The sequence below is a fragment of the Oculina patagonica genome, chromosome 2 (genome assembly GCF_052425735.1).
Source record: "Oculina patagonica isolate OP01 chromosome 2, crgOcupat, whole genome shotgun sequence".
NCBI lineage: Eukaryota > Metazoa > Cnidaria > Anthozoa > Scleractinia > Oculinidae > Oculina > Oculina patagonica.
The window spans coordinates 19341240-19355332 of NC_135759.1; the positions used below are offsets into that span (position 1 = coordinate 19341240).

General features: G+C 36.6%; 1 protein-coding gene and 1 pseudogene across 1 annotated transcript; both read left to right on the forward strand.

The window, feature by feature from the left end:
- Positions 1-3977: 3977 nt before the first annotated feature.
- Positions 3978-7975, forward strand: LOC144642198 (uncharacterized; annotated as a pseudogene).
- Positions 7976-7987: 12 nt separating this feature from the next.
- Positions 7988-10174, forward strand: LOC144642199 (uncharacterized; the record flags this gene model as incomplete). Its single annotated transcript, XM_078501181.1, has 1 exon — positions 7988-10174. A coding segment is annotated over one exon (1995 nt), but the record flags the coding sequence as incomplete, so codon positions are not given.
- Positions 10175-14093: the final 3919 nt, after the last annotated feature.

Below are 14093 nucleotides of genomic sequence, written 5' to 3' on the forward strand. Positions count from 1 at the left end.
GTGGACTCAGTGAACAGCTGTGGTTGTGCTTGTTGTCGAATAGTTTGCTATATAAGACAAACGCAATAATATTATGAACATGTTTTAATGACGTAGATATGATGTCAGACAAGCACGTTTCGGATTACCCTGGGTACCAGAGGTTTTTTCTCGCGCGGTTTTTTGGTCTCTGCCAAGTATACTCAACTATCGTATTTTCTGTATTCCTGTCATGTCCTGTACGGATCTAAAATTTGCTTACGCGTAACATTCGCCCTTAAAAATAATGTATTTGGGTAAACCTCCCAAATTTTTGAAACGCAAACTTTTTCGCGAGAACAACTCCCCGCTTGTTACCCCAGAAAATAGGCCTGCCTTTAGGAGAAATATAAGTCCTGGTTGTATTTTCAACTTTTTACGGTATGTCTTTGACAAAGCGGCCAACATCCGGTTTAGTGCCAGTTATTTGGCGGAACAGCGTTATAATGATAACTTCCCCAAGTCTCATTATGATTCCGTATATAGTCTTCAAACCACAGTTACTGGTGATTTGAGTTTTTTTTTAATCATAAACATGTTTTCCTCTTTTCTTAATTTGCGCCTTTAATTTGTGACCGCATTTCGTTTTTTTTTTAACTTTTTCTGATGTTAAAAACTTTCATCATTCAAAACGCACAATTATAGGTGCAGTAGTAAAGCTGCGAATCACCACAGTCTTCAAAATTAAGATGAAATATATTTGTCAGATGTCATTCAAAACCCACAATAAAGGGTGCAGCAACAAAGCTGCGAAACAGCGCAACCTTTCAGATGTCATTCACAATGCTTAATGTTTAATTTAAGATCTGTTGCTAAAAAGCTGGCAGATTATTTTTAAGATCTTAGCCGAAACAACGCAACTGGAAGTTAACAAATAAAATATATTCGAATTAGTCGAGTCGTCAAAGAAAGAAATAAAAAAACCTCGAATTTTTGCCTTTTCACTTTTCTCGATTGCAACCATACTATAGTTTCTTTTCGTTTTCGTTTTTTTATAGGCCATTGTGCACAGTTAATAAAACACACCGGTACCATAGCAGAGCGGTCCGTGCGCAGATGATCAAATTCATAAAAAAGTATTTTGTAGCAGCTCTGCACAATTATTTGTCGAAGATACGGTGAAGTGAACATTGATGATTATTTACCGATATCAAATCGAGGTAAATATTTACCAATGTTGACTTCAACTGTTTGTGTAATTTTCAGAGGTGAATATCAAGAACTACAAAATAACAAAGCAAAACACGAATCAACACAAGCAAGTGGTTGCTTGCGAATGAGTAAACCGTAGTCTAAAACATTGATTACGTATCGCTGTGTAAACTTCAATTGGGATGGTAAAACGAGCAAAAGAAACAATATGACGGAGAAATTTATCTACGGTACTTTCATTTGATCGTTTTTTTGTTTTTTTCATGCGCAGTTTTTTTTTTTTTCATGAGCATCTAGAAATGAGTAGCTCCGATCCAGCCGGTATTGAAGAGAAATAAAGTTCTGATCTGACACAGCTTGTCGTCGCTGGGGATCTCCTAAACCACTATATTTAAGAATTCTAAATGCCTTGGGTACCATTTCTTGAAAACAGCTTTGGCCCAGATTCAGGGGCGAATGTCAAGAACTACAAAATAACGAACCAAAACATGAATCAGCACAAGCAAAAGTGGTTGCTTGCGAATGAGTAAACCGTAGTCTGAAACATCGACTGCGAATCGCTCGCTGTGTAAACTTCAATTGGGGTGGTAAAACGAGCAAAACAAACAATATGACGGAGAAATTTACCTACGGTACTTTCGTTTGATCGTTTTTTTTTTCATGAGCAGTTGTACTTATCATCTAGAAATGAATAGCTCCGGTCCAGCCGGTATTGAAGAGAAATAAAGTTCTGATCTGACACAGTTTGTCGTCGCTGGGGATCTCCTAAATCACTATATTTACGATTTTTAAATGCCTTGGGTACCATTTTTAGGCGGTGACAGACGCCTATATGTTGTGGCCCGTGGACGGGCAATGTTACAATTACTCCAACCGAGTGGCACTGGGAACTAGGCATATGGGTCACGTGTGTTATTGTTTCCTTCATTTCTTTGGGATCCGCCATCTTGGGTTGTGGTGATTTTGCTGTTTGGTGAGAAGAGAAGCCTCGACTTGTAGTTTTGTACGTAGCTGTTATATTTTTGCACTCACTTACAAACTCTTTCAGAACTTGTCGTGCATACATACAAAATCGACTTACTCGCAAACGCGACAGGTCAAGGGTCTACATTATATTTGGTTTAACGCTTTTACGTGTTGGTGAGTGCTATTTTTGGTCGGACCCTTGTCTGTCAGTTGAACTGATTGAGCACTATTGAGCAATTTGAGCACTTAATGAGCATTGTCAGAATTGTCAGAATTGAAATAACTGTGAACTGAAATATTGGCGATCTTGGTGACTTTGAGCTTGAAGTAAAGACGAGAGGTGTAGAAAAAGCTTTTATCACCTTCGTGAAAACTGCTGAGACTGCAAAGATTGAAAAGGTGAGCCATCTGAAGTTTTTGTTTGCTTGACCATACATTATTACCGTAGATCATGGTGTCTTTAATACAATATAGAGCGGTTGTGGGGCTACATAACATTTACTTAAAGGCCAAAGAATATTCAGATCGTATGAGAGGGAAATTCTGGTCTACGCTATTGTTTATGTTTTACATGGAAGCGATATATCTTCCTACATTAAAAAGAGTAATCCGCTCGTGGCAAATGACTTATTATGCAAGACTTTGGTTTACCCAAATGTGTTTGTATCGTTGCTATATTCCACTGTTGATTCGACTTGCCAATGATGTGGAAACGAATCCTGGGCCTTTGTTCGCTGTAGATTCGTCCAAAACTGTCACAGCTGACTATCATCAAGGTGATGTTGCACTGTTTGGAAGAAATGCTGGAAACCAATGCGTAGCGATGTGCCTAACTGCAGTTGTTTACAATTGTAAAAATAATGCATTGTGGTCAAGAGATCAGCTGAATGAAGTATTGATTCAAGGCAATGTGCTTTATTCTCATATTAGTAAGTCAGTAGGGAAAGACAGACTGTTGCTATCTGAGATTCCTTCTGCATTGTCCATAAATGACGAAAACTTTTCCATTAGTTTTAGTAGCAGTTTTGCTGGTGATTTACACATGTCTGATACTAGAGACTATTTTGTACCACTGCAACATGCATTAATGATTTTAATAAAAGATTATGATGCCTTTTTGTTGACTATTGAAATCAATACAGTTGCCATTTTTATTGACAACAAAGGTCATTACAGAATTTTTGATTCCCATTCACGAGACATTAATGGTAATCTTGCTGAAAATGGAACAGCAATACTATTGGAGTTTACCAGTATAGAGGAAATAGTGCAGTACCTTCAACACTTTTACAGAGAAAAGAATGTAATCCCTTATGAAGTTTTGGGTATTAAAGTTAAAAAATTGTCACTTGATAATTACAGAAGTTTCACAAGTACTTGCAGTCAACAATTTACCATAGGAGACAATATTGTAAGATGTAAGGAGTCATACAGTCAATGTCACAATTTAGAATGGGAAACAGAAAATAGCTCACAAGAAAATGATAGCAACAATAGCAGGAAGAGAAAACAAGAAAAATCAGAAGAACACGTAGAAAGCCTACCTACATCTGGAGAAAAGAAAGTCAAAAGAATTAGCGCTGAAACTGAAGGTAAAAGGGATAGTATGTCACAAAAGTACAGGGAAAAGTATTTAAAAAGAAAAGCAATTGAAACCAAGGAGCAGAGAGAAAATAGGTTAAGAAAGTGCAGGGAACAAAGAATTAAAAAAAAAGAAACCGAGAGCAAAGAACAGAGAGAGAATAGGTTAAGGAAGTATCGGGAACTAATGAGAAAAAAAAAGAGAAAGTGAAACCAAGCAGCAGAAAGAAAATAGGTTAAAGGAAAGTAGAGAACAAAACATGAAAAACAAGCAAACTGAAAGCAATGAACAACGAGAAAGGAGACTAAAGAAAAAGAGAGAATCCCGAAGAAAAGCAAAAGAAACTGAAACAAAGCAACAGAAAGAAGAACGGTTGAGAAAAAGAAGAGAAGCCTATACAAATAGAAACCAAATGTCTTGCGATGAGCTGGTTGCCATTTTTCGTGAACTGGTTGCTACAGGGCCAACATTTGTCTGTACATGTTGTGATCAGTTATGGTACAAACATAGTCTTGTTAGAGCTCAAACTGTACTAAAACTTGATAATGAAGCTGTGCTAAAATGCATAAAAATAAGTGAGCAATGTTGTACAGCTCAATGGGTTTGTAATACGTGTTATAAACACCTAAAGCAGAATAAAATTCCTCCATGTGCAGTGCAAAATAAAATGAATTTTCCATCTAAACCTGACCATTTAGACTTGACAGAACTAGAATGGAGACTTGTATCACCACGGTTGATCTTTCAAAAGATACATGAAGCAGCTAGAGGAAAGCAGTTCAAAATCCATGGCAACATAGTAAATGTTCCTGCTGATGTTGTTAATACTGTAACTATTTTACCAAGACTTTCGTCTGAAACAGAGACTATCAAAGTGCAACTGAAGAGAAAATTAAAATACAAAAACTATGTCCTATCTCAAAATATAAGACCATCCAAAGTTTTTGAAGCAGCTGAATGGCTGACTGAAAATGGTGTACTATATCAACAAGAAGGCATCAAACTTAATCCAGATTGGAATGATTTGTTTACAGGGTGTAAGGAAAATGACACAATTAATGATAGACCTTGCTGCAGTTCAAGCAACATTGGAGAAATGAATGCACCTGTAGCTTCTAATGAGTCACTGAATAACAATGTGGAATCTTTGTCACAAAATAGTGGATTGTTTCCATTTCAATGTGGTCAAGTTTTTATTTGCCTTGCTTGTGAACAGGTGTTAATAGACTGGATGAAATTAAAAAGTCATATGTTGTATGATCATGCAGTAGAAACTGATAGTGAATGTTGTGAAGAGAGTAACTACCTGCCAGTATTCCATCACAATGACTGTAATAGTAATAAAGTGGTGTTTTTTTGTTCTTTGTGTAGTGCCTGGGAAAAAGAGCAAACACTTTTTAGAAAGCACATGGTCATTGTACATGATCTATTACCACTGGAAGATGACTTATCTACTGAATTCAGTCAAGCAGCAGTTAATGTAAGTACTTCCACTGTAATCAAACTGTTCAGATATAAAATTCTTGAGCCACAATATGTTGTTCTTGTTGAAGTGTGTTCAAAAGGGTATAGATCAGCAAACCCTATTAGTCTAAAAGCATTAGTTGGTATACCAGTGACTTTGGATGTATCAAGATGCTCAGGTAGTGGAAAAGATTTGCATTTTTCTAGCAGAGATCTTTCTAAGGATTCTTGTCCTACTCAATCTGAAGGGGAAAAAGAAGATTCTTGGAATGAGGTGGATGAATCAGAAATGTGTGCTGGTACTTTGGATACAATGTTGACATCTCCAGACTTTGTAGAAGATTGTGAGCGTGAAAAGGTTTTGAACTTTGCACCAGGTGAAAGCAATCATCCAATAAGTGTGTTTAAAGACCAATATTGCGAAGAACTAGCATATCCTGGGATATTCTATGGCAAAGTAAGAGCAGATAATAAGGAAAGAAGTGTGCCTGTGTATTATAGTGACATTTGCAAATCAGAGTTAAGGCGTTCTGATCGCAGAGTTGCTAAGTGTATCGAAAATATTTTTTTTAAACTGAAAAAGCTGCAAATGAAAATAATATTAGGCAAATGCCAGATTGCTCTACGAAAGCATAAAACAAAAGGAAAGAGACTAACAGCAGGCGAGTTAAAAAAAGAAGGTGCTTTAGACAAATTAGTTCATTTGGATGAAGGCTACCGATTTCTGAGAGCTCTTCGTGGTTCACCACCCTACTTTGAGAGGCTAAGAAAGATTTATTTGCCATGATAAGGCAACTTGGAGCTGCAACACTTTTCTGTAGCTTTTCTGCAGCTGAAACAAAGTGGAATCATCTGTTAAGGATGTTAGGTGAATTGACTGATCATAAAATATACAGTGATAATGAATTAAATGCATTGTCGTGGGAGGAAAAGTCAAGGTTAATACAAAGTGATCCTATCACATGTGCAAGACATTTTGACTTCCAAGTTCAGCAATTTATTGTTAAATTTTTGCATAGTGATTGTGCGCCTCTCGGAAAAATAGCAGATTGGTTTTATCGTGTTGAATTTCAACAGCGTGGCTCACCACATATACATATGCTTTTATGGATTGAAGGTGCACCAAAGTTTGGTGAAGATTCAGATGAAAAAATTTGCAATTTTGTTGATAAAATTATCACTTGTTCAAAACCTGGAAACAGTTGTGAGTTAGATGAATTAGTTTCTCGTCAGGAACATAAACATTCATTTACTTGTAAAAAAAGGTTTGAGAAAAAATGCAGGTTTAATTTTCCACAGCCTCCAATGAAAAGCACTCGAATATTGTATCCTTTAAGTGAAAGTGACCAAATTAGTCTTTTGGACGAGCACAAAGCAACTTGGAAAGAAATCAATGAGCAACTTAATGCAATGAGGGAAGGAGAAGATATTTCATTTGACGAACTTCTCGAAAAGCTTGGTGTCACAGAAGAGGTCTATATTCTAGCCATTAGATCTTCCTTAAGTAGGGCAACAATATTTTTGAAAAGAAAGCCAAATGAACTTAGAATCAATAATTACAACAAGCACTGCCTGCTTGCATGGAGAGCAAACATGGATGTTCAATTCATTTTAGATATCTACTCTTGTGCGATGTATGTTGTTTCTTACATATCAAAAGCGCAAAGAGGTATGAGTGAACTTTTAAGAAAAGCATGTGAGGAAGCTCGAGAAGGAAATTTGGGTATTAAACAGCAAGTGCGTGACATTGGTAACAAATTCTTGAACAGTGTTGAAATAAGCGCACAAGAGGCAGTATATATTGTACTTCAGTTACCAATGCGTCGTTCTTCTCGTGAAGTGGTATTTATTAATACAGCTTTACCAGATGAAAGGGTTCATCTTCTGAAATCAATTGATGACATTCAGCACCTAGAAGATGAGTCAGAAGACATTGAATCAGGTGGCTTAATAAAAAGGTACACCAAAAGGCCATCTTGCCTAGAGAATGTGACATTAGCTGACTGGGCAGCTTGGTATGACAATAATATGAAATCAAACCTGAAAAACTTGCAGAGTTGCAACAATACTGATGTTGATGGATTGCCATTAGAAATATTTGATCATGACAATAATGAAGATGATGAGGTTAGTACAGATATTACATGTGCAGCTAGCAGTGATTTGAAAACAAAGAACCAAAAACAACCCCAGAAGCGGTCAAAAGCTAGGGTAATTAGAAGTGTTTGGTTTAATAAAGAAAGTAACCCTGAAAAGCACTATCGTGAGCTCCTTATGTTATTTACTGCATGGAGAGATGAAAACACTGATTTGCTTGGTGACTTTGAGACATACAAGGAGCGTTGTCAGAGATTAACTGAACAGATAAATGATCAGATGTCTCAGTATGCACCATGTAGTAAGCAACTGGACAAGGTATTAGATGATGTACAAACTGTAGAATGCACTGATGATATGTGGGATTGCGTAGCTCCAAATGCTCAACACGTAGAACTGCATGACCTTGCAGAAACCGATAGGGAACGTTTATGCAACACAGAAGAAGTTAGGAACTACGATCTTTCTGAAGATCTGGGGATTCCTTCCAGTAGTGAGAATCGTGAACAAAATTTCTCGTTTGATGAATTGCCAGATGAAGAGTATAGGGAAGCTGTCCGTTCTCTAAATGTTGAGCAATTGCAATTTTTCTACCATGTTTTACACCTTGTAAAGACAACTAATGAACCTTTCTATTTGTTTCTTTCTGGTGGTGCTGGAGTTGGAAAGTCTCACTTGACTAAAGTGATGTTATAAGCAGTTTACAAATATTTAAATACAAGAGCCGGTGATGATTTTCATCAAATTAAAGCTGTCCTTGTTGCTCCAACTGGTAAAGCTGCTTACAATATTCAAGGAAATACAATCCATACTGCATTAGGTGTGCCTGCAAACCAGTCCTTAAAAATTTATAAGAAGCTTGATGCCAGTCGTTTGAACTCCTTAAGATGCAAATTTGCTGGTTTGAAGATAATTTTCATTGATGAGGTATCAATGGTAGGAAATTCTATGTTCAATGTTCAGATTAACAAAAGACTTCAAGATATCATAGGTACAGCTAATGATTTTGGGGGAGTGAGTATTATAGCAATTGGAGATTTGTTTCAACTTCAGCCAGTATTTGACGGGTATGTTTTTGAAGATTTGGAGAGTAATTATGCCCCTTTAGCAGCTAATCTATGGCAAAAACATTTTCAGATGTTTGAATTGCATGAAATTATGCGTCAAAGAGAAAGCCATCAGTTTGCAGAAATTCTTAATCGGCTACGTGAAGGCATTCACACTGAGAATGACTTGAATATACTGAGAGCAAGAATCATTGAAGATCCTAATATGAACTATCCCAGACATGCTCCACACCTATTTATCCAAAATGACAGTGTTGATGAGTTTAACAGGTCAGTTTATAATTCTGCAGCAGGTAAAAAATATATTGTCAAGGCAGTTGACAGTGTCATTGGTACTCAATCTGAGGAATTAAAGGCACGGTTATTAAGACAGGTTCCAGATAATCCACGAAAAACTATGCAATTAGCAACTCATCTTGCAATTGCAGAAAATGAAAGGATTGAAGTCTGCCAAAACATCAGATTAGATGATGGGCTTACAAATGGTAGTGCAGGTTTAGTGAGATTTATCAGTCTCCTAAGTTCTGAACGTCCTGATGGAATTGTTTGGGTTGAATTTGATCATGCTAAAGTTGGAGAGAAAACTCGAAATGAAAATAGACACCTTTACAGTGACAATATCCAGCAGAAATGGACACCAGTAAAACCTGTTTGTGTGACATTTTTTGTAGGAAGAAGTAAAGCTGCTCAAATCGTTCGAAAACAATTTCCTTTACGGCCATCTGCAGGGAAAACTATTCACCGTTCTCAGGGTGACACTGAAACTGAGGTTGTAGTTGATCTTACTTCAAGACGCGCTATTCCCCACATTCATTATGTTGCATTAAGTAGAGTTACCACAATTGATGGATTACATATAAAGAATCTCAATGAAAAAAAGATAACTGTGAGTAACAAAGTTAAGAATGAAATGCAGAGGTTGCGAACAGTGGCTTATCTTCAGACATCTGTATTTTCTCTTCAAGACATTGGTGATGATTTTGTCAAGATTGTTTTTCTTAATGCACGTTCACTACACAAGCATATATCAGATGTGAAAAATGATTTTAACATAAAGGTAGCAGATGTAAATATCATTGTTGAAACTAGGTTGTGGGTGTTTGACCAAAATGATGAATATAATATCAATGACTTCTCCTTGTTTAGAAATGATGCTTCATTTGATAGGCAGTTGCATACACAAAGACCATTCTATGGAACTGCAGTTTATACCAGAGCTCAATGTAATGATGGATATCCCAAATGTCAAAATATGCATGGAGTTGAAATAACAATAATTAAAGTTAAATGTCTGCCAGATGTTCTTATTGCTGGAATTTATAGATCACCAAAAGTGTCAACGAGACATTTGCTTCAAGCATTGAGAGAACTTCATTCCATTATGTCAACAGAACATTTTCATATAATACTTGGTGATTTTAACATTGATTTTAATAATGTTGTACAAAACAGCAGTATACATAATCAAATGATTGAAACATATGGATACAAACAACTTATTTCAGGCTTCACCACTGACAACAGAACTACAATTGATCACATTTATACAAATCTAAATGAATCAAGAGTCCAAACTGGTGTTCTCGAGACATACTTTAGTGACCATAAAGCTGTGTGGATAGCAACCAAAAAATAGTAGACACAGTATGTACAGTACATTTTTGTAGGCTATAATGACCAGTAAATGATTAACCTTTTAAGCCCTATCATACACATACAAATTCTCCTGACTGATCTCCATACATTTTCTTATAGCATTGTTTGGAGAATTTGTTAAAAGTTCAAAGCAATTTCCCTTTGGTGACCATTTTATTACAGTATAATTCTCCTAACCTCTTCTCTTGATTTAGTATTGACATTGTAAGATTAAATTTGTTGTGGTAACTGTTGGGTCTTAAAGAGTTAAAAAGAAGCATAATTTACATGTTAAGTACCTTGGTATGTGTTTCAGAAAGAAAGAAGATTTAAGTGAATTCAGTATCTACTTGTGTTACATTAAAGTGTTGTAGTTAATCAGTCTTGGTGTCTAAGCACATAAATCTGTGGCGTTCTTTTGAATCCCTTGTGACCCTTTGGGTCACTGACAAACCCATCCTTGTCACCCTTTGGGTCACAAACCCACCATATTGCAACTGTACATTTAAGGTAAGTATACATACAGTACACAATGTAGTTGTTTCTTGTTCTGGTCCATGTAATTACACATGTATGTTGATAATTATTAATTTGACATCTACAGGGATGTTGCTAAGAGAACATTAAGCCAGCTCATCATCAACAACCCAGCTGGTATTTATGGCCTTAGTAGCTTTAAAAGTTTATCTAAATCTTCATTTTCATGTGAAATTTCAGCTGGATTTACCGTAAATCCTCTTTCAACCAGTGAAATTAGCGGGCAGCCGTCCATTAGCGACATCCCTGCATCAACATGTACATGTAGTCGTGATATATGTTAATATGTTACCTCATAATATTTACATGTACATCTCTATTAGTTATTGTTAAAAACATTATTAATATTTTTAACTATTGATTTTTTCTTTTATTATGTTTACAGAACAAAAATGCAAAACAACAAGAAAATGCACAAGATACCGTTTTCAGAGAATCCACTGACTGCCATGTTATGTGCTGATTACTCCAACATTTTCAATCTACATTTTGTCAAGAGACACTATGTAAAGTGCCCATTGCATTGGAACTGGCTAGAACTTATTGGTCTGTATACAGTTATAAAAGGCCCAATCCTCACTATGAGCGACAGCTATATTCAAACAACACAGTTAAAACCATGTAGCAGTAACAATGGAGTTAAAAAGAAACTGTGTTAAACATCTTGGGATTAACCAATGAAAAGACCCTTCAATCGGAGGTCTTCACTGGCTCACTGGTGTATCAACTTTACTTCCTGGACTCCACTTGTACTGTATGTGTGTATTACCTCCAAATGTCGGAGTGATAACAATACTTTGGACTTATTGGACATACATTTGTATCTTGCTCCACTGATTGTACAGTCAGTGTAGACAGCTATCAGCCGCATTAAAACAAGAGTAAATCAAGATACTGTATCAACCTTGCTTCCTGGACTTCACTTGTATTGTGTGTATTACCTCTAAAATTATATAACAAGATTTTGGACTTATTGGACTTATCCTGCATCACAACTATCAGCTGCATTTAAACAACAGTTAATCAAGATACATTATTTCAAAACAGTATTTTTCTGCCAAGTTGTGGTTGCTTCCTGGCTTTCTAGTACAGTTGCATACTATGTTGCATTCCACTGTAATAAAAGACATTCAGTTACAATTGTACAAATTAAAATTCCAATTTTGTGATCAAAGCAGCTCAGTATTTGCCTTTTTTATTAACTTTGGTTAGAAACTAACATCCTTACCTTGGAATGCACAACTTAACAAAGAACACCACCCGAAAGCAACTTATTGCAAAATTCTATTTACTCGACAAACCCCTTTTCCCCTTTTATAGCAAATGAATCAGTTTCTAAACTATCAACTTTAATCACATTTTCACTCACAACAGTAGACCTTACTAGCTTTGTATATAGATTGCCCATTACAAATCACATGATGCTCCCCTAGAGAGTTTTCTTTTATCTATCTGAATAATTATTGTGAATTTCTTTTAATTGATTTTGAAAGAAGTAATTCTCAAGGGTAACATCACAGTCTGAAATTGAACAACAAACAAACGAAGCCCAAAATGTCCATTCTCAGTCCTCTGTCTGGGCTTCAAACATACTGACTCGCTATACTGGAACGTCACCGCCTTAGTATGCATTGCATACCGGTTATTTGAAACAGCTTTGGCCCAGAAGCCCTGATAGTTAAGGTTTATGTGATAAACGGGCAGGAAAAAAATGAAAATTCAGTATGACTTCCTGAGCGGCCGAAATTTTACAATGCGGAAATAGGCCACTAAGGAATTATTTTGATCGATTTGTTTGTTTGGAGTATTTTGTACAAAATATTTTCTTGTCAAGTAAAAAGCTTTTTCCATTATGTCTGGACAACAATGTTTGGTCAAACTTCAGCGAAAGTGGCTTGAAAAAGTTTGCTTAACTTCGACGCGCGCGTTTGCCGTCGCCAATGTGACAAAGAAGATGTTCATTAAGATAACAATACTTTATCGAACAAAGCAGAATTTCTAGCTAGGTAAATTGTTTCACGTTACAACTGAGGACTTTAGGTTTTTTGCTTGCTGCGAGAGAAGTTTGACAAAGCTTCCACATTTCTTTTACTCTTCAGCTTCTATCCAAATGATATAAACGTGTTGATCAGCTTAACTAGCCAGTTCATTAACATGTTGAATAAAACCCCCGAAGATGACCAATCCTTCTTGCTTTGTTTTTTATAGCTGATGATTTGCAACATAACCCTAATTTGAATTTTATAACAAACAAACCCACGAGCGTAAAAAAACGCTTACCTTCAACTGAAGAAGATATTCTTCTGGATGAGAGTTTATACCTTCACGGGCGGCGAGTGGTTAACAGATGTAGCTAGTCAGTGAACAGCTATGGGTGTGGTTGCTGTCGAAAAGTTTGCAATGTAAGAAAGGCGCAATTATGACAAGCGCTTTTATTAAATAACTTTTGCCTACGATTTGGTGGGCTACAGACGCAGATATGACGTCAGACATGCTACTAGATCCCAAGCTTCTCCCTGTTCTTAATAATCGTAAAGAAAACGCGTTTTGGATTACCCTGGGTGACAGAGGTTTTTTCTTGTTCGGTTTTCGGTCTCGGTCGAGTCACTACTTACCAACAGAAATCTGTGGAAATTATGAGGATTAAATCCGAAGAAATAAAAACAATATTTTTCAGAAAGTCCAGCTGCGCACAAACATATATTCGCGCGCTTGAAATAACAAATCATATCGAGTCATTTACACAATACAAATCATCACTGACAACAGTGTTGGTCTTTGCATTAACTATTGTCTTATAAGGAGGTTTCCGAGTTACTCTTCGCCTCTGTTTCAAAACGAGTCTACGTGCGAAACAATTCAAATGAAATGAGTTTCACCCACAGGTCCATTTTCATGTAAATCAAACTCATTTTCATTTGAATGGTTTCGCACGTAGACTCGTTTTGAAACAGAGGTAAAGGGTAACTCGGAAATGGCCTATTGTTAGACCAGTCTCAGTCTGCTATGGATACGGACATGACGTAGAACAAAGCTTTGTACGTGATGTTTCCCATTGTTCCTACAAACCCATTGACGTCATAATATATAATTTAAAAACGACGTACGACGTATGTAGGAAAGCAAACCTATGGCAGTTTTAAGGTAGCTTACAACAGTTTTTACGAGGCTCAAGAGTGCGCGCTACGATTTTCTGCCTGACGTCAATATTTGTCGCGCGACAAAAATTGCGCTTGCATTTCAAAACGGAAACAAAACAAGTTTCAGCACTTAAATCCAACTTTGTATACTAAAGTCTCAAAATGCTTTCATTCATGAGTTTAAACCTAGGACGGAAAATATGACAAGAAAGATAGCTAAACAACCGATAGAGGAGTTATTGCGTTCGACGAAGGAGAGCGCAAGCCTAATTTTGTTTTTGCGTCCTGTCTTTTGAGTTGTTATGCCTGTGTACTGTTATGGGGAATGAATCGAGCCGTAATGCGCGCGCAGATGTATGGACACCAGATTGGCCGCGCCGATTGATTTTTGCAGGGGCAAATCTCGGCCGGGAAACTGGTAGCCACAGATGGCCT